The sequence below is a fragment of the Crassostrea angulata genome, chromosome 4, assembly GCF_025612915.1.
Source record: "Crassostrea angulata isolate pt1a10 chromosome 4, ASM2561291v2, whole genome shotgun sequence".
NCBI lineage: Eukaryota > Metazoa > Mollusca > Bivalvia > Ostreida > Ostreidae > Magallana > Magallana angulata.
This window is the reverse complement of record NC_069114.1, coordinates 27,183,702-27,206,462: the sequence shown is the minus strand read 5'-3', so window position 1 is coordinate 27,206,462 and position 22,761 is coordinate 27,183,702. Positions and strand designations below refer to the sequence as shown.

At 33.4% G+C, this 22,761-nt stretch overlaps 2 protein-coding genes across 4 annotated transcripts in view; both read right to left on the bottom strand.

The window, feature by feature from the left end:
* The window catches only part of LOC128182012 (uncharacterized), a 58,356-nt gene extending 41,257 nt beyond the window's left edge, over positions 1–17,099 (bottom strand). For all 3 annotated transcript variants that reach the window (XM_052850601.1, XM_052850602.1, XM_052850603.1), the window contains exons 1-21: positions 16,949–17,099; positions 8,676–8,875; positions 7,302–7,430; positions 6,887–6,943; positions 6,662–6,771; positions 6,479–6,546; positions 6,161–6,375; positions 5,725–6,060; positions 5,396–5,578; positions 5,085–5,252; positions 4,865–4,974; positions 4,715–4,782; positions 4,254–4,480; positions 4,076–4,150; positions 3,749–3,854; positions 3,364–3,512; positions 3,117–3,134; positions 2,590–2,625; positions 1,306–1,411; positions 968–1,116; positions 575–601 (exon numbers count right to left, since the gene is read on the bottom strand). In XM_052850601.1, coding sequence (XP_052706561.1) covers positions 575–601; positions 968–1,116; positions 1,306–1,411; positions 2,590–2,625; positions 3,117–3,134; positions 3,364–3,512; positions 3,749–3,854; positions 4,076–4,150; positions 4,254–4,480; positions 4,715–4,782; positions 4,865–4,974; positions 5,085–5,252; positions 5,396–5,578; positions 5,725–6,060; positions 6,161–6,375; positions 6,479–6,546; positions 6,662–6,771; positions 6,887–6,943; positions 7,302–7,430; positions 8,676–8,838 — 2,500 coding nt within the window. In that variant the 5' untranslated portion in view covers positions 8,839–8,875; positions 16,949–17,099. The remainder of the gene's footprint in view (positions 1–574; positions 602–967; positions 1,117–1,305; positions 1,412–2,589; positions 2,626–3,116; positions 3,135–3,363; positions 3,513–3,748; positions 3,855–4,075; positions 4,151–4,253; positions 4,481–4,714; positions 4,783–4,864; positions 4,975–5,084; positions 5,253–5,395; positions 5,579–5,724; positions 6,061–6,160; positions 6,376–6,478; positions 6,547–6,661; positions 6,772–6,886; positions 6,944–7,301; positions 7,431–8,675; positions 8,876–16,948) is intronic.
* Positions 17,100–18,735: 1,636 nt separating this feature from the next.
* Positions 18,736–21,573, bottom strand: LOC128180936 (U6 snRNA-associated Sm-like protein LSm1). Its single transcript, XM_052849141.1, has 4 exons — positions 21,425–21,573; positions 19,986–20,054; positions 19,746–19,861; positions 18,736–19,194 (listed from the first exon to the last, which is right to left on the bottom strand). Exons 1-4 carry the CDS (start codon positions 21,468–21,470, stop codon positions 19,024–19,026), a joined length of 402 nt encoding a protein of 133 aa, XP_052705101.1. The 5' UTR covers positions 21,471–21,573; the 3' UTR covers positions 18,736–19,023.
* Between the last annotated feature and the right edge of the window lie 1,188 nt (positions 21,574–22,761).

Genomic DNA, 22,761 nt, shown 5'->3' with positions numbered 1-22,761 from the left:
TGAATTAGACGATCGATTACGAACGATATATTGGTCTTGAATCATTATATATCTTGATGACAATAAATCAATTCAAAATACAACACCCTGTGCACCTAAAAAGGCAGAGAACTAAGAAAGTCTGATAGAGCAAGATGCATTTAAGGTGGAATGGGACGATCTCTCGATGTTAATGTGAATTAAAGTACATTACAATACAACACTTTCACCGGTTTAGAATTTAAACATTTTACAATATTTAACCAAAAATTACATTTCAATTTTTTGGGAAAGGTAAAAAGTTTAAAAGCCCCAGCTGGATTTGAACTTATGACTTACAGATTCGTATTAAACACTCTAACTAACTGCGGTACGCTTTTTGGCGATAACTTTGGGGGAAAAAAACTTTTTATTAAATTACACCTGATCTTATTGGTTATATCTATAAATAGTACATCACAACATGAAAGTGTCCCATACCACCTTTAAGAAGATTACGAGTTATTCAAGGTAAGTTAGATTTATTGGATCATTGATTTGATCAATTTCATGACAAAAATAATAACTTTAAGATGAAGATGATTGCAAAGATTACCTTTTGTTTCGTTCCCTACTCTCAAACCTAATGAAGAAAAAAATACATTTTGTAATCAAATACTCGATTGCTGCAAACTTATATAATTGTCATAACTTTTCATAATCCTTCATAACATTTTTTTCTTCAGATGATTTTTTTTTCATTTTAATCTTATTTATCTTTAAAGTTTAGATTAAATAAAAAAAATACCAAATGTACAAAATGTTTTTATTCAGCCTTAATTTACGCTTAGTAAGTAAAACTGAACAGGAAAATATTTCAGGTTATGTAAAAGCACTTCATATCAAATCCATCATCATTACATCATAAATGCGTTCACAGAGCTATGAATACGCTTTTAATTGAATAGGGAAATTAAGTCATCAGTATTTTTATGTTAGAAAAACTTACAGTCTGCTGGGTTATATGGTAAAGCCATGTCCCTCTGCAAAACTGGACCAAAGTGTTGAAGAAGTCGCTCCACCTGGGCATCCGAACATCCAGACCCTTTTTCGGTTTGTGCAATTCTGCTCACGCATTCAACCATATCCCTTGTTACTCTAAAAACAAAATGTCTTTGGTTTCTTTTCTTTTTTTCTGATTGAGAATTGGACATCGAATATTGATATATTGTGAATTCAATTCTTTCACATTTTAGAAATGAAAATTATGGCAATTTGAATCATTTGTTTATAAATCATTGTGCTTTATATTACTATTTTGAAAATATCCTTCATAAACAGACTTACGTGCAGAACTCTTTAAGATCTCGAGCATTCTTAAATCTGGTTTCCAAGGCAGGGATGCATTGTTCTCCCAAATATCCCATATACGTGATATTGTCGCAGTGATATGCTGTTAAAAAACCCATATGCATTCAAAGATTACAATGCTTACTCAGACAGAGAATCACCTTTATGACCCCACCATAATCATATCTGATTTGAAAATCACAGTTTATGATTTATTTAAAAAATAAACAGCAATTTAAGAAGTTCACTGGGATATAAACTTGGTTGGTCACGTGATCAAATCCTGTAAAGCCCGAAGGGCTTCTCAGAACATTTGATCACGTACCAACCAAGTTCATATCCCGGTAAACTTTAACATTCCTGTTTATTACTTATTTACGTTTGAGAATGGCAAACCGTTCAGAATCATTAGTATAACGGTGATTTTTTACGTTTATAAAATTGCAACCGTCAAGCAATAAGCGCGTGCGGTTATCAGTGTGACGTCACGAAAACGTTCATACACAGAATTGAACGTTTTCGGTTTTCTATAGGTTCATATAAGGAAGCATATTTGCAAATGTAAATATATCAGAATATGCTACAAGAAAATGAAAATGCAACGTTATGAAAAAATGATTCCTCATACGCCTAAATCTATAATATTAGTTACATGGTTTGTAGTTGACCTTATATGGTTTATACGTGGTCAATAAATTCCATAAGGGACGAGAACGAAGCACCCATCAATTTTTCACAGTAGCAATTGCAGTTAAGGAGTTTGTTACTTTGTCTTTCGACATTAAAAATTTGTTTCCATTGTGTATTGTGGTTGCCGCAAGATGGGGCAACCTAAAGATCGAAGGAAAATATTAAATTCAAAGAGATTTCATCACAACTATTTGGTTTCACAAAGAAGGGAACAATCGGTTATTTCCCTTCAGACCTTTGCGTTGACCCCGCAAAGGGAAACAATTTTTGCAAAGTGTGGATGGACTATACCAAGATTCTTGCAAGTTTGGTGAAGTGAAAACTGTAACACAACTGGTACAAGGGACCTGTTCCAAAACCTTCAACTGGACGCTGACGCCGAGGATAAAGCATATTAAGTTCTCTCAGCATTGTCACGGTAAGCCAAAAATTCATGTAAGTATTGGCATGTGTAAAAACTCAGTCATTTAAAGAAAAATACGGATTGATGTCTTATGAATGAGCATGATATTTTCAAATCTTTTGAACTTCGAAAAGAGAGATTCAGAATTATGATTTATAAATAACATATTCAAAAATATCATATCTTACCAGGTGATGGGGTAATCGTTGTCAGTTGTGGTGCTTCTAAAATTGGATGAAAAATAAGACATTCTAACAGGCGCAGACTACTGAACTACTGACTACTGGTTGCTGATAGAAAACATTATGTTTAAAAGATTTGAAAAGTTTTCAAAGGTTTTCATCACATTATCCATTAGATTGATTTGAAAAATTGTAGAGCTCGAGATAAGTTTTCCTGCCAGAAACTACATTTTCATTTCATGGCAATTCCATGAGTTCTAGCTTCAATTTCCACTCTTATTGAAATATTTTTCATCACATGAAAACATTCTTTTTTTTACAAGTTAAAATATTTGTAAGTTCATTGGTTTGATCGTCCTTGTAATGATGTAACACCATAAATATATGAATTGAAGGTCGACCAAACAAGCAAATTTAAATTTAATACACAAACTCAACTTTGCAACAATACCGTTATTGATCTATATGCTATATGTAATTTTGATTTGGTATGCTATCAAATAATTAGTACTTAAGCCACAAAAATAACTTACTTGTTGTCATTTGTAAACCTAAAAAAAACAAAAAAAATGTAAATAGACAACTCGTAAATATGTTATTTATCTTAAAGTGAAAAACTGTGACCCAAACTTCGTTAAGATGATTTCGGTATGACTAAGAAAATATAATCATTATGGTATTTCAAAATAAAATCTTAAACTATTGCAAGTCATAACATTTACATGTAGATAACTAATCCACAACATGTAACCTTGAAAACGGAGATGAAATTTTACTTACATTGATATGGGTCAAAAGGTAGCGATAGGCTGTCTTTCAAAACTGGTCCAAAATCCTCAAGAATCGTGTCTATTTGTTTTGGAGAACATTTTGCGTTTGTCTCTTTGTAAACATTTTCATTTACACACTTTATCAAGTCATGTGTGGCCCTTAAAATCAAAAATGAATTCAATTTGATGTTCATCTAGCCGTTAAAACAGAAACTGACGTTAAGGCTCAATTAAGTGCAACTTTTCATCTGCTCAAAATTAGGCGATTAATTACAACTACATGTATTAATTTAGCTAAATTCTGTTTCTTTATTTTTAAATGTGATGAATACCTTATCCTTTTTTTGCAAGTAAATGTTTTTAAATCAAAAAGAGTACATTCAAAATTATCATACTGGCAGAACTCCATTTGGTCCTTTGGAGACATCAGTTTGGCCAACACTGGTGTAGCACACTGAATTCCTATTGCTTCTATTAAAGTGTAGTTTTCACAAGGGTGTACTGTAACAATATAAACAGGTTGACAACACATCTCACGGAATACTATATAGGTAGCATTTTTGTAAAACATATTGTGCCCCACCCAAAACATTGGATATTCTTACGTTCATAATAACGTGTTTGCATTTAGTCCACCGACGTTTAACATAAAACACACAGAAATATGAATATGGATAGTCAAAAACTATTTGTTACACTGTGTTGGAATAATGTTTTCTTACATTCTGGCATTGGGGTTGTTGGGATTGCAGTGGTTGGTGGTTTAGTAGGCGCAATCGTGGTAGGTTTTTCCGGCGCTAAATTAAAATTCAAAATTGAAATATAATCTTCCTATTATGAGAACAATTGTTGCAATTATAATTTTATTGCAAAACTTAAAAGTGATAAGTTTGCACTCACGTGGTAACTGAACGACTTTGATGGACTCTGTGATAATGGAAGAGAAAATACTCGTTTGGGGTCCACTTTGATCGGGAGCTTCCTGTTTCTTCTTTACTTCCTCCCGAAAGACTTGAACTACGACGGACGCGTTCATTTGAAATCTGGTGGTATTTCCACTTTTGTCAGTTACTAGGAGTGTGGTCTCGATGAAGTATGAAATGTAATCCACCTCTATACTGCCGGGCCTGAGAAAGTTATGAAATCATAACTATGTTTCAAATGGTCGAATATCAATCCAATTTGTTCAAATAGTGCCATATCATCTTAAAATTGTCCATCACAATAATATTTTTTTAAATAGGTAATAATTATCTTTGTCGAATAAATGTTAATGTAGTAACTTCGGGTTATTTCCTATCTAAAATTAGATTTGAGAAATGATATTACTGGTAAAAACTATAAAATTGTATACACCATACTTAAATCCCGTGACTTTGCTGTAGTTGTAATTTTCTCCCAAACTGCTGTTTTTGAAAGTAGCGTCCAGCTGAAAAAAAAGACATCGTGAGAAAACAGCTTCCTCTACATGTATTGAATGTTTATTCTGCCTTTCAAATGTGTCCACTAACCTCTGCCTCAATATTGGTGGCCAAGGTCTGGTACTCCGTGGAATTCGTGTTGTTTAGACTTTCATCCCAGGTTTGATTCAGTTTAACTTCACCAACAAAAACCGGGGGAGCTGAAACATTCACTCTTTGTGTTGTTAACTGTTTCCATTAGTTTGTATATGACAATTTGTCAATGCGTCAGAAAAGATAAAAAAAAAGTTCTATTGGCTACATTACTCACCTGGTTCTTCCGTTGTCGTCGGGAGCTGCACTGTTGTTGTTAATTGCTCGGTTGTTGTGGACGTCATCATTTCTTGTGCTGTTGTTGTCAATGGTATCGTTGTAATGGGAATTGTTGTCATGGGGGTTGAGGCTTTCATGGATGGCTCTGTACCACTTACTGCTTGTTCTGTTGGAGTTATTGTACATGTATATATTGTTACTTGAATTTAGTTATAAGCAGTACACTTCTTTTTTTAAACGTAAGCAGTAGCATAGAATGAGCGATCAATTAAAATGCACATACTGTATTATTTACATATTTTAATTCACCTGTTGTTGTTGGTTCTTCTGTTGCTTTCTCTGTTGTCTTTTCCACTGTTGTCGTTAAATGCTCGATTGTTGTGGACGTCATCATTTCTTGTGCTGTTGTTGTCAATGGTATTGTTGTAATGGGAATTGTTGTCATGGGGGTTGAGGCTTTCATGGATGGCTCTGTACCACTTACTGCTTGTTCTGTTGGAGTTATTGTACATGTATATATTGTTACTTGAATTTAGTTATAAGCAGTACACTTCTTTTTTTTTAACGTAAACAATATAGCATAGAATGAGCGATCAATTTAAATGCACATACTGTATTATTTACATATTTTAATTTACCTGTTGTTGTTGGTTCTTCTGTTGCTTTCTCTGTTGTCTTTTCCACTGTTGTCGTTGGCGTTGTTGTTGTTTGTGCTTCAGTTGTCTGTTCTAGTGTGCTTGTTTCTTGTTCCTGCACTGCTGTTGTGGTTTCTGCTTGCGTTGTTTGTTGTGTTGAAGTAGTTGTTGATGCCTGTGTTGCTTGTTGCGTTGTGGCCGTTGTTGGTGCTTGTGTTGCTTGTTGCGTTGTGGTCGTTGTTGGTGCTTGTGTTGTTGAAGGTTCTTGTGTAGTTGTTATTTTAACTGTTGTTTTCTCTATTGTGGTTGTTGTTGTCGCTGCTGTTGTTGTTGGTAAAACTTCAGTTTAAAAAAAAATTTGTTACGTAAAATTTCAACGAGAGAAGTTGAAAATAAGTCTAATTACGTCAATATGCATGCGATTAAAATGTGACTGTACCTCCACCCTCTGCCAGTAATATTGAAGTCTCGTCCGCTTTACCCAACAGGCTGTTGGTGTTACTAGCTTGCTTCTTTGCTTTGATCTCGTCCACAATGACTTTAGTAATTGCCGCCATGTCAATCTGTTTTGGTTGTGTATTACCGTTGCTGTCTGCCACCGACACAGTGTTATGTATAAAGAAAGACCGGAACTGCACCACGACACTTCCGGGTCTGGAACAATAATACGGATAGTTTAAAGATAGTGTCATCGATGTCCATGTTTGATAAAATAATTACGTGTGATAATTAAATCAATGCCCAAAAGTTTACTTACAGAAACCCCGTCACTGTGCTATGGTTGTATATTGCAGACATGTCACTTTTTCTAAAGGTGCTGTCCAGCTTGAAAAGGAAAACAACATCATGCAGTTTGTGTAACTGATTTCATCAGACTGAGGTAATATTCTATCTAAAAGAATTGTAACTTCAACGGATGCAAAAAATAAGCAGAAATTACCTCCTGCTCCATGGAACTGGCCAGATTTTTATACTCTGTGGAAGATGCGTTTGATAGTTCTGGTGTAAAACTTTGCTGAAGCTTAACACTACCCGAGAAAGTGGTAGGCACTGAAATTCAAAACGTGAACAAAATGTTACCCAAAAAAAGGGATTTACTTCATTGCAATGTAGTAGAAATAATTTTAAAATAGATTGGTTATTTGGGGTGATTGTGACGTCATACCGCCAGGTGGGGCTGTTGTTGGTGGCATAGCTGTTGTTTTCATCATTGGGCTTTTGTCTGCAATAAAAATGAAACATAATAGATAGGTAAACCCTGACCGGAAGTTTGTATTGATAATGATATATCAAAAGTTGAATAATTATAATGACACATCTGAGATAAAATATGACTATTTCTTTCATTTTTTTTAATGTTCCATTCACTGTAGAATCGCTTCTGGTTTAATTTTAACCAAAGTCGCATAAGAATTTTCGTCATGTTTTCTAAAAGTCTAAATAAAATTTTTCGTAAGTGTAAAGGCGATCATTAAAAAGATTTTCTGTGTTTCCTTAAATGTGTGATTAATTTTGATGAAGTAGATATATTCCTCTTATTTGAGTCTTAGCTGCCAATCGCTGTATGAAAACATGTGTACCTGAAAAGTAGACTGCGATGCCGACGACCGCCCCAAGCGCCCCCAGGCAGAGGAGAACAGCGGTGACGATGATACACCGGCGGCACCCCCGGGAGGGACCAGATGACCGGCTACTTCCGGAATCGCTTCCTGTTTAAATATTCAAAGCTCAGATGTAAATACAAAGAAATTACAAATAAACTTTGATTTTTCTAAAGAGGACTGGCAGGTTGTGTCCATTTTTAGACTACATAAATCCTGTGTCCTTAATTAAGAGGGCTAAATGGCGGTGGCTATCTTTAGACTAAATTAATCACCTCGATCAAAAGAGCTTTGCATAAAGATAATGGAAACAACTGAAATTCAATGGATTATTATTATTATTATTATTATTATTATTATTATTATTTAGTAATTAATTATATAGGGTTGCAAAAATCCATATCTGATAATTAACGGTAACTCTGTTTGGTGATTTGTTGGGCATTCAGCCACCGTAATAAGACAAACTGTTTTGCTTGGATAGTTTTCAACAAATAAAGCTACATTATTGAGGCATGCGATATCTACATATGTGATGCATTTTCGAAAAAAAAACTTATAAATTATGTGTCTGTTCTCATATTAATATCTTCATTCCAAATTTTCGGTATAAAGCGTCAGCTATTTACATGTATCTGTAAGTCAGATAAATCTGAGTCCGAGCCCCGCTTCGGCTTTTGCACTTTTTTCACCTAAGAGTTTGTGAAGTATTGTTCAATTTAAAATTTAAAAAAAATGGTTATTATTTTTTTTTGGTGGGGGGGGGCATATTTATGATGCACTTTTTTCAACAATAATATCTTAAAGGCCAACACATTATCAGTCAAAACTACATGCAGTACCTTAAATATTTAGATATGAAATAGTTATCCCTAAACAATAATTATGAGTAAAGAAACAAATCAAGATTCTAGCTTCACTTATTTTTTTTTCAATTTTTCATGCAGTCATTTTTAATTAAAATTAAAATTTCTAATTTAAATTAACAAGTAGTTTAAATACGAGGACTCGACGGTCGACGTCGTTTTAAAAGTACGGCAAACTGTAAAACATGCATTGTAAATGATCTGAATTTATTATGACAATAGAATCATTTTACAAAACCTTGGACTTTCGGTAGGACGTTGCTATCTATTTCTTGCTTCAAAACAAGTTAAAAAATGACGCTGGTTTCGAGTGAACTATGCACAGACTGCTTTTAATCTTAGCTCAAAAGCCAGACAAATCTTTTTGATTTCAAAGAGCCATGGCTGAATAGCCTTCAATGAACTAGACAAGCCTACGTCATATTGCTGTTTGACACAACTACCCAAATTCCAAGTTCTTGTTAAAATGGTTCTAAAGTGATCACACCTTTAAGCCTGTACGACGAACTGTGATGGAACTTCCCCCACAGGCTCTGTCCGCTGATGACGGAGTTGTCGTACATGGTGTAATTGTCGTACGCAAGCGCGGGAGGGATACCCCGGTCCATGTACGTAGGGTCGTCAAAGGGATCCCTTTTCCTGTACGACATGATGGGAATCTATCGGACCACACCCAAAAATCTGGTTCTGAAAATAAGAAACAAGTCAATTAAATACCATTTTTCTTATGTTAAATCTCACTGTATTCAGTATTTATCATGAATATAATTTGAAACGGGTATTGTAATGAAATAATATTACCGAATAAGTTAATAAGATTATATAGCCGTACACAAATCTAAAAAGTTTATAAACTGATTAAATGAGATTTAAATCCAAATATATTAAAATTGCTATATTTTAAAGTATTGTGTAATGTTGAGTGTCACGATCAGACTATTTAAAGAGACATCAGTAACCCCAAGGATCGCCTGGCATGTATAGAAAGAATTTTTTAAACAGACATTTTATGAATGAGTGAATTATCTAACCGTTAAGAAGTGTCGTATGAATATATTTCACAGTTCTCTTATTTCGGATACAATGTACAAGCATTTTGCAATAAGGATGAGGTTTCATTGAAGAAAAGAAGTCTTTCCAAAAATATCATAGTCTGCATTTGATGGTGAAGCTTTTGCCTTTACCAAAACAAGAGAATCAGCGGTTGAGAATCGCAAAAATTTACTTTATTTCTACATCTAATGTGTAGCTTATTGACATTTTCCAATCCTACATCTAGGATCGTTCGTGCGAACAAAACAACAACAACACCAATATGGATTCTGTACTGCGGAATTGATTGAATCGCAGTTAAAGCAATATGAGCTGAATTTTTCATGTTGAATTTCTTTTGTACTAAAGTGTTCTTTTCTACTAAAATGACAAAAATATCATGGTTTTTAAATTTCTGTTCTCCATATTTCATGGAAAAGGCCGTTAAGAAGCCTTATTTGGAGCAAAATTGAATTATTGTCGTCCTGTACAAAAATTGGTTTACTTTAAATTCCTTAAAAGAGAAATATTTCCTTTGACAAAAATTAATGATTTTTTCAAATCTTATTTATCATAAAAGTGTCGTGAGGAAAAAGTTATATGCAGACTTATCATACTAGCAGGTTTTTGCAGCAAAATAAAATTCTAAAAAATACAGCTCAAAAGATTATTCAGCAACTATTTGATTCAATATTTTCAACAAATCGTGATTTCTTAATTGTGACGCATAAGCCCTGCATGTCATGTCAAAGGTTGTAATTTTGGTATCCTTACTTTTCGTTCTTACAATAAGAGCTGCACCAATAAGATTTTCATTGTAGATTCTCTAAATACAATGCCATTCATTTCTATACACTCATCAACATCTTCAGCATTTCGTCATCAAGATTTCTCAAGACATATTGCCGTTGTCTAAAATTTTTTATTTTCTACTACTAATATTCCCTTAAAAATGTTCTAAATCTTCGTGTAATTAATTTTTTCAAATTTACTCGGCCACATGGGACATACTGGGGACCGAGTTCTTTATACAAGATATGTTGAATCTCTTCATAAGATAAAAGATTTCTAGAGTGCACCTAGCTTATTGGGTTTTACAGGTAAAAAAAAAATCAGGTTTTTTATTGTATGCAAGTCATCATTGCCCTCGATTTCGCAATATGTACCTGTAAACTCTGGGTGACAATGTCACATTTTCGTTGATTTCATGATCAAGTTTAAAGGAAAATATTATACGGTATATCTCAGTGTGCCTTGGGTATTTCAATACTACATATATCCTTTTCATCACAACTTCTTCCATGTAAAGAATGCACTCTATGTATAAAGGAAGCCATAGACTGGGGGGTCAGCGCCTGAGCACAGATTAAATCTCTGTTCCCTTTTTACACATATATCAATGCCTCTGTTTGTTTTTTAGCTTTAATTCGTGACAAAATTTCAATAGAACGCTCCAGTGACAAATGTATAAGTAGAGAAAGTCTACATTTACCACATGGTTGAAAAAGATAATTTATGAGAGTATACACCCCCCCCCCTTCAAAGTTTTATGGGTGTGTCCAGGGTAAGAGCTTATCCTGTGGGGTTATAAGTACTCTTCGTAAAAGAAACCCAAATCAAACTCGGGTCATATCGGAGACATCGACGCATGGAGTGAAATATTATTTTTGACACTTTTTTATAGGAACGATCATAATACATCGTAGAAACGAATCAGAATTTTTTTTTCTTCAAAATTGTGATTAATGCGCTTATTATTTTATTTCTGATGAATTTGTTTTCACTCACGATTTGAGATCTTGGTAAATGTCCGTTCTTATTGTTGAAATCTAATGTTGTTGCGTTGATCATGCAATGTAAAAAGTCGTTTAATTGCAGCTACCATTTGCAAGTTTACATGCCTAAACCTCAATACAAGTAAAAGGAAACCTTCTCTTTAATAGTTATACTATGTATAAGGAAAGTGGCCTATCTCACATGTCAAATGACAATCGAACGGAAGGCAGAAATTGGTCAATGATCTATTCCAATGCTAGAGCCTATTTAACTGCTTTGTATCATTATTTACTGTATACAGGGTTATTTTCGCCCCGTGTATATTTTCGCCCTTCTACATTTCCAAACAGTTTTGTCCCACCGTCTTGAATTCGCCCAGATACAGCTGTGGTTAAAGAGAGATAATAATAAACATTGGAATTCACCCAGTCTCCTTCATTCACCCGCTCAAAACAAGGGCGAAATGGTCAAAATTAAAACGGAGGTGAATATTTCCCATTATACAGTGGTACAACCTACTTGTTATTCTAGCTAGTCACGGAAAAGCTGCTAAATGCATGAACAACTCGTCGCCGGTTAATGTGGAAAAACTCTATTAGAAATTGTTGTTGATAGTTTATGCAGAAAGAAAGCTTATACTTCTTTACAAAATTTAAATTATGGCATCGATATTGATTTGAGCGTCTGTCGCTTTGAATCATTTGAATGATATATTAAATTCAAATGTTTCCTGATAGCGACGGGTGACAGAGGTATACCTGTTAGGAATTTGGCAAACCTCCCTCTCTCTCTTTTTCTCTCTCTCTCTCTGTCTCATTGACTTTTTTGTAAATTCTCTCTCTCTAATTAAATTATTTTTGTAAATTCTCTCTCTCTCTCTCTAATTAAACTCTTTTGTAAATTCAGCATCTTCGCTAGCCAATGGTTTTCAGTCCACTCCGCTCCCTATATGAGGAGCGGAATGGACCGAAAACCCTTGGCTAGTGTAAACATGATAGCCATGCTATGACCTTGAATTGCTAGTATTACATATTGGTCACTATGATACTTATGTGTACCTATGTACTGCGCACTGAATGGTGTTAATGATAACTAACATTATGAACTATGTGAATCTTGTAGCACTGCGTAGTATTCCTAAATGATGTTATAAAACCAGGTGAAAAATACGGGCATAATAATTTCCAAATTGAGAGTTTAAAAACAAGTGTCATATTTGGCGATTCTGTGTCTGCAACGATAGCTCTGGTACTCAATACTGAGTCATGTATTGTATATTCTATATATTAACCTTTGTAACCTTTTATGCCATGTATGAATGAACGTACATGTATTATGAGTAAGTGATGCCTCATAACTAGGTGGGGGACTCCGAGACTCAGGACTCGGAGACTGAAATCCTGCATCCGTACTCTTTGATTGACAGTTTTGTTACTTTATTTAGAAATCAAATATTAATCTTAATTTAATTTTGAACACTAAATGTTCACTCATGATCGTCGTAAATGGGCCGAACTAGTCAGAACTGTCCATCATAAGTAAAATCTTAATTATATATACCCATGTGAAATGAGGTTGAGCAGATTCTTTGATTTGGGCTGCTTTTAATTGTTGTAATTCTAACTGTACGGTCACAATTGTTAATAAACTATTGGTCAAAGAAGTACTGGACTTCGTAGTTTGAGTATCATCTCCAGAAGATAACAAAGTTTGAAGGCTTACACTAGCGACGATGTACATTCAGTTGCTCAATAAATTCTAGTTAATTTTCACTCTTCATTATCTGAATTTTTGTGATCATATACGCATTAAAGTAAATCGTCGAGACAAATCAATGGCCAAATCCCATGCTGAAATCAGCTGTAATCGTCAACAACATTCCAGCTTCATTTTCTCGTGTTATATGGCGGGATCGGTTGAGATCGCGGGCATACAATGAATTATTCAAATGACGGTTGTGTCCTTAGATTTAATAAATAACACTGGTTTACCACCTATAGATATGAATACTACGCACATATAATCACGATATTTTATATAGTTTCTATATATTGGTATTGTTTCTCGTCAAGATCTCGTAATAAGAGTGAAGATGGAGAAGTTTCAAAATAGTATTATGATATATAAAGTATTAAGAAATAATAGTGTTTTTCTGAAACAGAATAAAACGTGTGCTTTGACATTTAGGAATATCTTGTTTTGAAACTTTTGTTTAATAAAATGAACTTTATAGGGCCTGTTTACTAATTGACATCATGATGATGATCATCGTCAATTATCTTTTGTTTTAATAATCATCCTCTTATATATGATAATCATCATTTTGATTAAACAGTGTATGCATATAAAGAAAACTCAATGGTGGTGGCCATTTTAGACTGTATTTATCTCTGTTTAGAAGAGAAGCTCTAGATAAAAATATAGAAAATACCCAAATTCAAAAGGTAAAATATATAAAGATTTTTTCTTTATCAAATAATAGTTTATAGCTTAACAAATCATGTCTTGAAATATTACATATTTTTGGTGGTTAGTTTGTTGACTATCCAGCCTCTTCAAGTTGCGCTATAAAATTATCTGAACAAATTTATGTCAACAGCTAACTTCGATTACTGGGTTAATCTATATTTCCAAATTCCCCATAAAAAAGAAAAACGTCGATTTTAGGTAACCTCAACGATGTAATTTTCCAGCATATTGGGGAATAAATATCTTATTTCGAGTAGCGTCCTACATATTTAACTCTCTTAGGCTGTTTTAAATAGAATGAATACTACAATGCATTCTTCACGTTTGATGCATCGTTAGTTTTTTGTGCCAAAGGGTCGTCGTTTTGTATGTTTTTCCTTTTTATTCATTAATGAAGACAGTCTACTACAGAACAAATAGGTGGTATTTAGAATATAAAAAAAAAATGATTTTTCGAATAATTCCAGATAGCTGAATTTGAATTTTAAAAAATAAAAATATCTGTGGCTTTAAATTTTTTTCATCAAAAGACTGGGTAAATAAATATTGTCTAAACACGCCTTCTCTTTATCTGATATCATTTATTCGTTTGAGAAAAATATTAAAATCTTAAGTTTGATCTTCGTTCTATTACTTTGCCGATTTAATTTTTTTTTTAAATCCATTGAATATTATTATGCAATAATAATTTTTTTTTTTAAATCTCATTATATTACTTGGAGTTCTACGAGTATATTATTTGCCATGCGTTCATAAACATTTTACAAGAATTGTTTACGATCAGCAGACAAATAAAATAAAATTGGGTAATTATTAGTTTGTGTGAATATCTGATTGCATCTTCGCTAGCCAAGGGTTTTCGGTCCACTTTGCTCCCCATTAACCCTTGGCGGATTTCATTACGAAAACTCGGTGATGTGGTGGCGCTATCTAGCGAGCAACTTGAGTTGCGCCCCTTGCATATTTACATTTTAATCGAATTAAACAACGGGTTATATATACACTACGGCATTAATACAATTTGAAAACATGTTGACTACCGAACATCGGTACATAATTAACGATGCTATTAAATACGAATTAAGTTATAACCTAGGGAAAGCACCAAAATAGGAACTAATAACGGGATAGGCAACTTCTACATTCGCCATGTTTACTTCCCATGCTATCACGCTAGCATAAAAATGACAAGTTTGCAGAACTATGTATAATCCCGGTAAAATATGTAGGTTTTTAAAGCGATCTGGTTAGACCATCGTTGGGGAGGCACTGTACTCGAGAACTTGTGCCTCAACTTGTTAAAAGCACCGAATGTTTTACCAAAGATCACACGTGTTTTCTTTTAAAGTTTATATTTACAAGCACTGCGATTGGATCAGCTACTCGCAGCTGCAGCCAATCATAAAACGGAGCTTGTCACCGAGTTTTCGTAATGAAATCCGCCAAGGGTTTATGGGGAGCAGAGTGGACCGAAAACCCTTGGCTAGCGAAGATGATCTGATTGCAGCTTTCATAAAAAAGATGGGAGGCATGTATGTATATGAACTTTTTGTGGTAACACGAATCATACTGACTGTTCACATTTGTAAATGTATATTGTGTATACGACATAAACTCAAAATCTCGTTCTCTCCAACTGTATTTTTTAAGCAGACTGTGTAGTATTGTATTGTATAGCCTGTTAAGGTGGTATGGGACATCTATCGATATTAATGTGGATTAAAGTACATTATAATTAAAATACTTAAACCGTTTAGAATTTTCAAATTTTACAACATTCATCCAATAAATAAGTTTTTAAAAATTTTGGGAAAATATAAATTTTATTAAAATCCACAGCGGGATTCGAAATAATGATTTACAGGTTCGTAGTGATCCGTCTAACCCACTGCGCCACGCTGTTACATGTAGGTAACAATTGTGGGAAAGAAACTATTTATAAAATTACACATGACTTTATTGTTAATTATACGTCACAAAATGGAGGTGTCCAATATCACCTTAATTAATATTGCAAAGTTGAATGGGGTTGAGGACAACATTATGCTAGCCTCCGAGGGCCGAAATGTCCGACGCGAATAATTATTCTGTAATCTTTCTTTTATTGCTTTCTTTCTTAAAACATTTTATGTCTGTTGGGGTCCACTGATGGAATTTTAACTTATGCAGTGTTTTTATCTAACTAACATTACCAATAGAACATTTTTCCATAACAACTTCGCCAGTATAGAATTTTGAGCTAGACCGTGCTTTAGTAACCTCAACCTCCACGAATATATAATATACTACTAAACTGAGCATAAATAGAACTCTTTTGATGTTTGAAACGAAGAGGTCTGAAAAATAGAGGGACCATGTTTTATCCAGTTTTTAACCACGACAGAGCATCCACGTGGTTTTACCTTAAAAATGAAGCCATGTTCATTAATGGAAGAAGAAGCATAAAAGATGATTCGTCAGATAACATAATGATGGCATAAGATGCCCTACAAAATTGGAAAGGTAGGACTTTGCGCTCTGTAGACACAAAATCGTGTAAAGACTAAATTGCCCATCAAGATTCCTGAGATCAAAAGATTAAACAATTATGAGATTGAGACCCAAAAACTGACGTCGAACACCGTCATAAAGCGGGATCTAAGATTTCATGGTTTTGCATGAGATGCATTAATTTGATCCGGGTTTTTTTCCACCGTCATCTCTTTTATATGACCAGGCAATGACACTCTGACTTTGGGTGCTTCAGACTTCGTGGGCATTACTCATCAGTTTGGAATCCAGGATGGATCACGAACTTTATCTATAGCTAGTATGCAAAATTGGTTATTTTAAATTTAAAAAGATGATAAACCAAATGAAAACATTCACAAGATTTATATCCACAGAGTTTCTTGTTTACGTTTATCCTATGCTGTAGGGGTCGCCATATACAATTATCTTTTTCACCTTAATTCATAAATCCGTGTAATGTGGTCAATGGGTTACAAGGTTGCTTGGTTTTGTATAGCATTCTCGTCGCACTAAAAAGTGAAAGTGTTGCCGGAAAACATCCCGTACATTTCACAATATCTTTAACCGGCAGTTCTTTAGATTATAATAACTAATTAGCATTTCATTTTATGCCATCCGTGCTTAATTCATCGCAAACGAGATATCCGGGTAACATTGGCTTAGACGTTCCTGTCACTGTGATGCACAGATTATCTTACATAGTGGATATGGAACAACAAAACATAATTGTGGCTCACTGACCACAATACCGGGCTAATCCGGGTAATTAAATAAATTTTAAACATAAAAAATGTCAGAGTGTTGAGTGTTACGTCAAAAAAACTCTCTATGGATAGACAAATTATCTTACACCTTTTATATACGTGTAGCTTTAACACAGCTAAATGCTGCTAATGTATGTCATTGACTGACCAAGACTGTTAGACGAATTGGTGCTAGCCATGCAAACGTGTTTGAACGAATTCATCATACCTGTAATGGTGCAACCTCCGATTCCGGTAAATCCGAAATTAAAAAAAATCAATAAACTGAAAAATTGATGTAAACAACCACTGTGTATGTCTGCTTCTGTTCCGACACCACTGGACTCTCTCACAAAAATCTTACACCACTCTTTAAACGTTTAAATGGCCGTTACGAATGATTGCACATTCACGGTATCAAAATAAGTCATTATTGATGTTCCGTGAAACGTAACGTTATTTTGCAATACGGGTATATAAGGTTTTTTTTCTACCAACCTGCTGCAGCGTACAAAGGGATGTGATGTGGATTTCAAACTATCAATATCATTCCATGTAATGGAGAATGCAGTCCTTTTCATTGATTTATTCTAATATTTTTTCCATTTTATGATCATTTCAAAACAAGTAATAAGCAAATAGAAATGAGATAGATCTACAGGTATTGAATAAATATAATTTTATTCACACAACCCAACTGTACGTAAAAAAACAACCTATTTCAACGAATTTGAGTTCTAAATACACTTTCATTAAATAATTGGAGATGGGTGTTTTGTTCCTTGGAATGAAAAAATTAACAATATTACATGTAGCATTGTATAATTTTCATATGACGATATAATTTTACACATTTTTGTTAACTTTATTTGCATTTGAGTTACTTTCATTTGCACTGTATCATATTCCATTGTATTGTATATTTAAATAGTATTTTTAATTTTTCATCCCCTCGATATTGAGAAACATCAATGGATGTCAAAAGAACTATAACTCCTACAAAAAATATGACTTCCAAAAAAACCTCAAACTACACGGTACGTGTGGTATCTGTATGCTATTTTTTTTTTAAAGTCTTTCAAAAATCAAATTCTTGGGTTTTTTATGCAGAATGTCTAGGCACAATTTAACCCCTTCATTTTTGTGGGGAACATATAAAACTAATTGCATGTACAATTTATAAGATAGCAGACCTGCTTAAAGATGCCCCATCAGGATTTTTTTCACGGAAACCTAAAAACATAAAGCTCATAAACCCATTTCCCACTATGCAAGAATCTAAGGAGGGGGTGTCGAGGGAGAGTGTTCCCCCTGGATTTAAATTTTTAAATTCAGAGAGTAAAATTATCGAAAATATGCCTCCCCTTTCCTGGAAAACACAATTTTCTATCGGACCCCCTTCCCACCCCCAGAAAATTTTCTGGATAAGCGCGTGCCCACCTATATATAACAATGTTTCAATCTAACCTGGTGATATGACCCATGGGTCATTCGTTTGTTTGTGAATTAGCATGGGAACATGACATATTTTCCCAGCTCTCTCTCTCTTTCTCTCTCTGTTTAACAGGGTTAATGACATGGCTTACATTGGAGTTTATTTTTATATTCTTAGGACAAACCATAGCCTTCATGTTCTTCACAAGAAAATTTCCAACTAAAAATTTTGTTTTCTATTTATTAGTATGTGGTGAACTTTGAAATTCCTGATATGACCGAAATCTGTACAATGTCAAATTTAAAGTTGTTTTTTTTTAAGTTTTGATACATTTAGTACAGATAAATGGTTCTTCAGAAGAATGCTTTTGCATGTTTTTCCTATTATCAAATGGGGCATCAAGAATGGTATCAAAAAATGCTTTGTGCCAAGCTAGGTTGAAATTGGCCAACTGATCTCATGAAGATGTTAATGAAATGAATATATGCCATTAGAAAACTTTAGTTTTTAGCTCCAGTACGAATATATACATGTAGTTCTTTACTTGGTTTCTAATTAAAGTAAAATAACATCCTCAAAAATAGGTGAAACTGAGCATTTATTTACATTTTTGATAAGAATAACTACAAAAGTTTTATATTTATTTGAAGAACATTTTACAACAAAATGTTGACTTTCAATGAGAACCACAGCACTAGAAATGTTTCACATTTTCACAATCCACCTCAGGAACACATTCAAGGAACTTGAGCTGACATGCAATGTCAGAACTTTGAAAACAAAAATAACATTGTGAGATCTCAATCAAACTATGTTTAGCACATTATTTCGAATGTCAACAAGTAATTTATACTCCACGGCCTCTGATCTTAAAATAGATCATCGTGGAGTTCAGAATGAGGCTGAAGTCCCCGCTCCAGCATGGACTTTTTCTTGCGTTCCTCTTCCTGTTGTTTTTGTATTTGTTCTTCACGCTGCATTTCTAGAATATCGTCAATTGGAACTTCTTCTAGTTGTGGGTTATTTTCATTTTCCAAATCCTAAATAAATTAAAATTTATATTCATTATATTTTAAGCAGATAAGTCAGGGGCTCTATCATTGAGCTACCTAGACTGATATCCACAGTCCATATATCCCTAAACTACTTTATTCCTCCCTGGCTGGAAGATCACCCCAGGTTCTTCCCTGGCAGAAGTAAACCTGTCAGTTCCAGGGGCAGGTCACTGCACTAAATGTAATTATAATAGGAAAAGAAGAATGAGCATATAAATACATGTACATTGAAAACATATGGCTGGACCTGGGATCGAACCCTGGACCCCTGCAACTCTTCCGGCTTCACAGGATTTGATCAAGTAATCAACCAAGTTCATATACCGGTGAACTTTTTACTTGCTGTTTATTTCTTAAATACCGGGTAATCCATTATTTATTTCCATGGTACTTACAGTTTTTGTTTTGAAAAATAATGCTACATGTTTATTCACTTATCTACTGTACGACATTCAGAAAAATCTTTGATAACCAAGAAAAAAAATATAAATTGTTTCTTTCTACAATGTAATTATATACTGGTACTATTCACTTACTATTTCTCCAAGCAAAACTACATTTTCTCCTCTTACAACAAATATTCCTCTTGGTATATCTCCATACTTCTTACCAACATGAATTCTTTCAATAGTCCGGTGTAAAACAAGATTAGCTAAATATAAAGGAAAAACATTTTAAATTTTTCTATTCTTAAGAGAAAAAAATCTTGATGGTGACCAAAAGTGTTTTCATAATACCATATTTACACTAGACCTACATGTATAATCTTGACTTACCAAATTGATCAATGCTTCGGAGGTATCCTATTAGAGTTCTACCATCTCTGAGCACAACAAGAAGTTTTTCTACAATTTGAATGCACATATTGAATTAGAACCAAATTACCTTGTAATAAAGTTTAATTGATCAATAATTGAAAACATTGATAACACTAGTATACATACATCATTTAGCTATCTGATCCAGAATTTGGAAAAGAATATTTGAGCTCTACAAAAGTCTGTCCCAAAACATGGTTTTCACATATTACCGGTATTTACCAAACATTCTGAAAAATCTAAATACTTGTGTCTTAACTACATTCATTAACTAGAATGAAAAAAAGAAGCCAAGGGGCCACATCACTCACCTGAGCAACAATAGCCATAACTGATCAGAAAAGCTTTAGACTTTAGAGTGTTAGAGTTTTAAATACAAAATATAAATACATGTAGTTTAAAAAGATTTTCAATTTTTTCTCAACTTCTTCTAAGATAAACCTTGAGCTCCTTTTGTTGTTTAAGTTTTTGTGAATAAGATTTTAGAAGATCTTTTTCTATTTATTCAAAAGTAGAAATTCACCCCTAATCAATTTTCATTTTTGGCTCCACTTAACCCCAGGGGTCATAATTTGAACAAACTTGAGTCTACACTATCTGAGCCCTCTCTTATTGCTCCATGTTTAATAGCTAAAATCTATGGGGATTTTCCTTGCAAATGTCTTTAATAGTAATAGCAGTGATGAAACCATTGATAATATTGAGATGGTAACACTGAGATAGTAACATTCAAATGATAATATTGAGACGACACGTTATTGATGATGTTGAAAATTGTGCAAGGTGTTTCGAGACTGGATAATGAGTCACTCATTCTAACACTCAGAGTGTCATCAGACAGCTAATCCTGAAAACATTACTATTCTATTATATTTCAATTTTCTTTCCTGAAAGACATGTGAATATATTTTACCAAAAAATGAACAAAAACTTACTACCTGGGACATACATAGATGATGTTTCTTCAAAATTCATTTGATCCAAAAATATAAAATATTTTTTGTGGTGATTGTAAGAGATTATTAATGTCGACAATTATTTTGTTCTTATTTTTGTGTGATATCTCTTTTTTCAATTAAAATAAGCGAAGTTTGGAGGTTTTATGGAATTTTTAATAGTTATAATATAACATTAACTATTTCTACCAGGGTATCAGTGCCACCACCTGATATTAAATATTTTATCAGAGACATAAATAACATATTTATGTCTCTGATTTTATGAACCCCGTGTAATTGACTGGAGAGAAATGAGTGACAAATACTTTGAACACTTATTTGGCACCAACTGATCATTTTCTTGTGCAAGGACGATTTTGGCATACCACTTTGTGCGTTCAAACAATTGACACGCACATAAAAACATGTTGCAAGTTATACATATAACGAAAAACATACTGTCTATCTCTTCTACCAAACTAGCTGTTCCTGGAAGGTAATTCATTATCGAAAATAACGATTTCTCTGGAAATCATGCTAAACTAGCCAAAAGTCGGGGTATTCGGTTTCTGGTAACTCGTACAAATACTACTCGGTTTTGAATCTTTTCTAGTACTTGGCATTAAAATTAAAAATAATGGAAGAGAGTTTAATCAGCATAAGTAATCTTCTTTTTCTATGATTATATATATACCTATTTAATCTTAATCGACAGTAGTTCCATTCAGAATAAAAGAAGAATGATATATCTAAAGAAGAAAGTGATTTGATTGGTCAAAATATTTATGACGTATTTCCGGGAACATACTAAAGACCTGAAATACTAATGACCTGAAAGACCTGAAATTTTATATAAATGATACTTTTATAAGATTTTAGTCAAATGAAATTATTTTGTTGGGGTTTAAATCATATTTCCAGGTATAATTTTGTTTAAAAAAATATCATAATGATCAGTTATTCAAGCAGAAATATGAAAGACCTGAAAATTTGAATTGACCTGAAAATTTCAAATGACCTGAAATTTTATATAATTGATATAATTGATACTTTTATAAGATTTTGGTCAAATGTAATTACTTTGTGGGGGTTATCATATCATATTTCCAATTGTGTTGAAAAATATTATAATGTGCTGTTATTTACGCAGAAATATGAAAGACCTGGAAATTTGAATTGACCAGAAATTTTCAAATGACCTGAAATTTTAAATGATCGATACATTTCTATGTTCTGTGTCAATTCTAATGTCTATTGTTGAGTTTTTATCATATTTCCAGGTATATATGTGTTAAAATATATCAAACCGATCAATTATTTATGCAGGAATACGAAAGACCTGAAAATTTGAATCGCCATGGAACTGAATATTAACTGACCAGAAATTGTATATAATTGATACATGTGTATATTCTGTGTAAATTTTAATGTATATTTGTGCGTTTTTATCATATTTCCAGGTATATATGTGTTGAAATATATCATTAAATAGCACCATTATCGGTTATTTACGCAGAAGTACGATCCCCATCTAAAGTTGGAATTGACCTGAAAATTTTAGATTACCTGAAATTTTTTTGCAAAAGATACTTTGTTCTGAGTCAAATTAGATGACAACAGTTCGTGTCTTTATTTATTTTCACATGTATATACACCTCCTTTCATATCTGTGTCTGATCGAGTTCCTTTGAGGGCTTCTTGGAGGAGATAATGCTGGACATTCGGGGAAGACTGCAATATAACTGTTTATGTTATATGAAGCATTCACCCATTGCACATATGTCCTAACTCCCAGC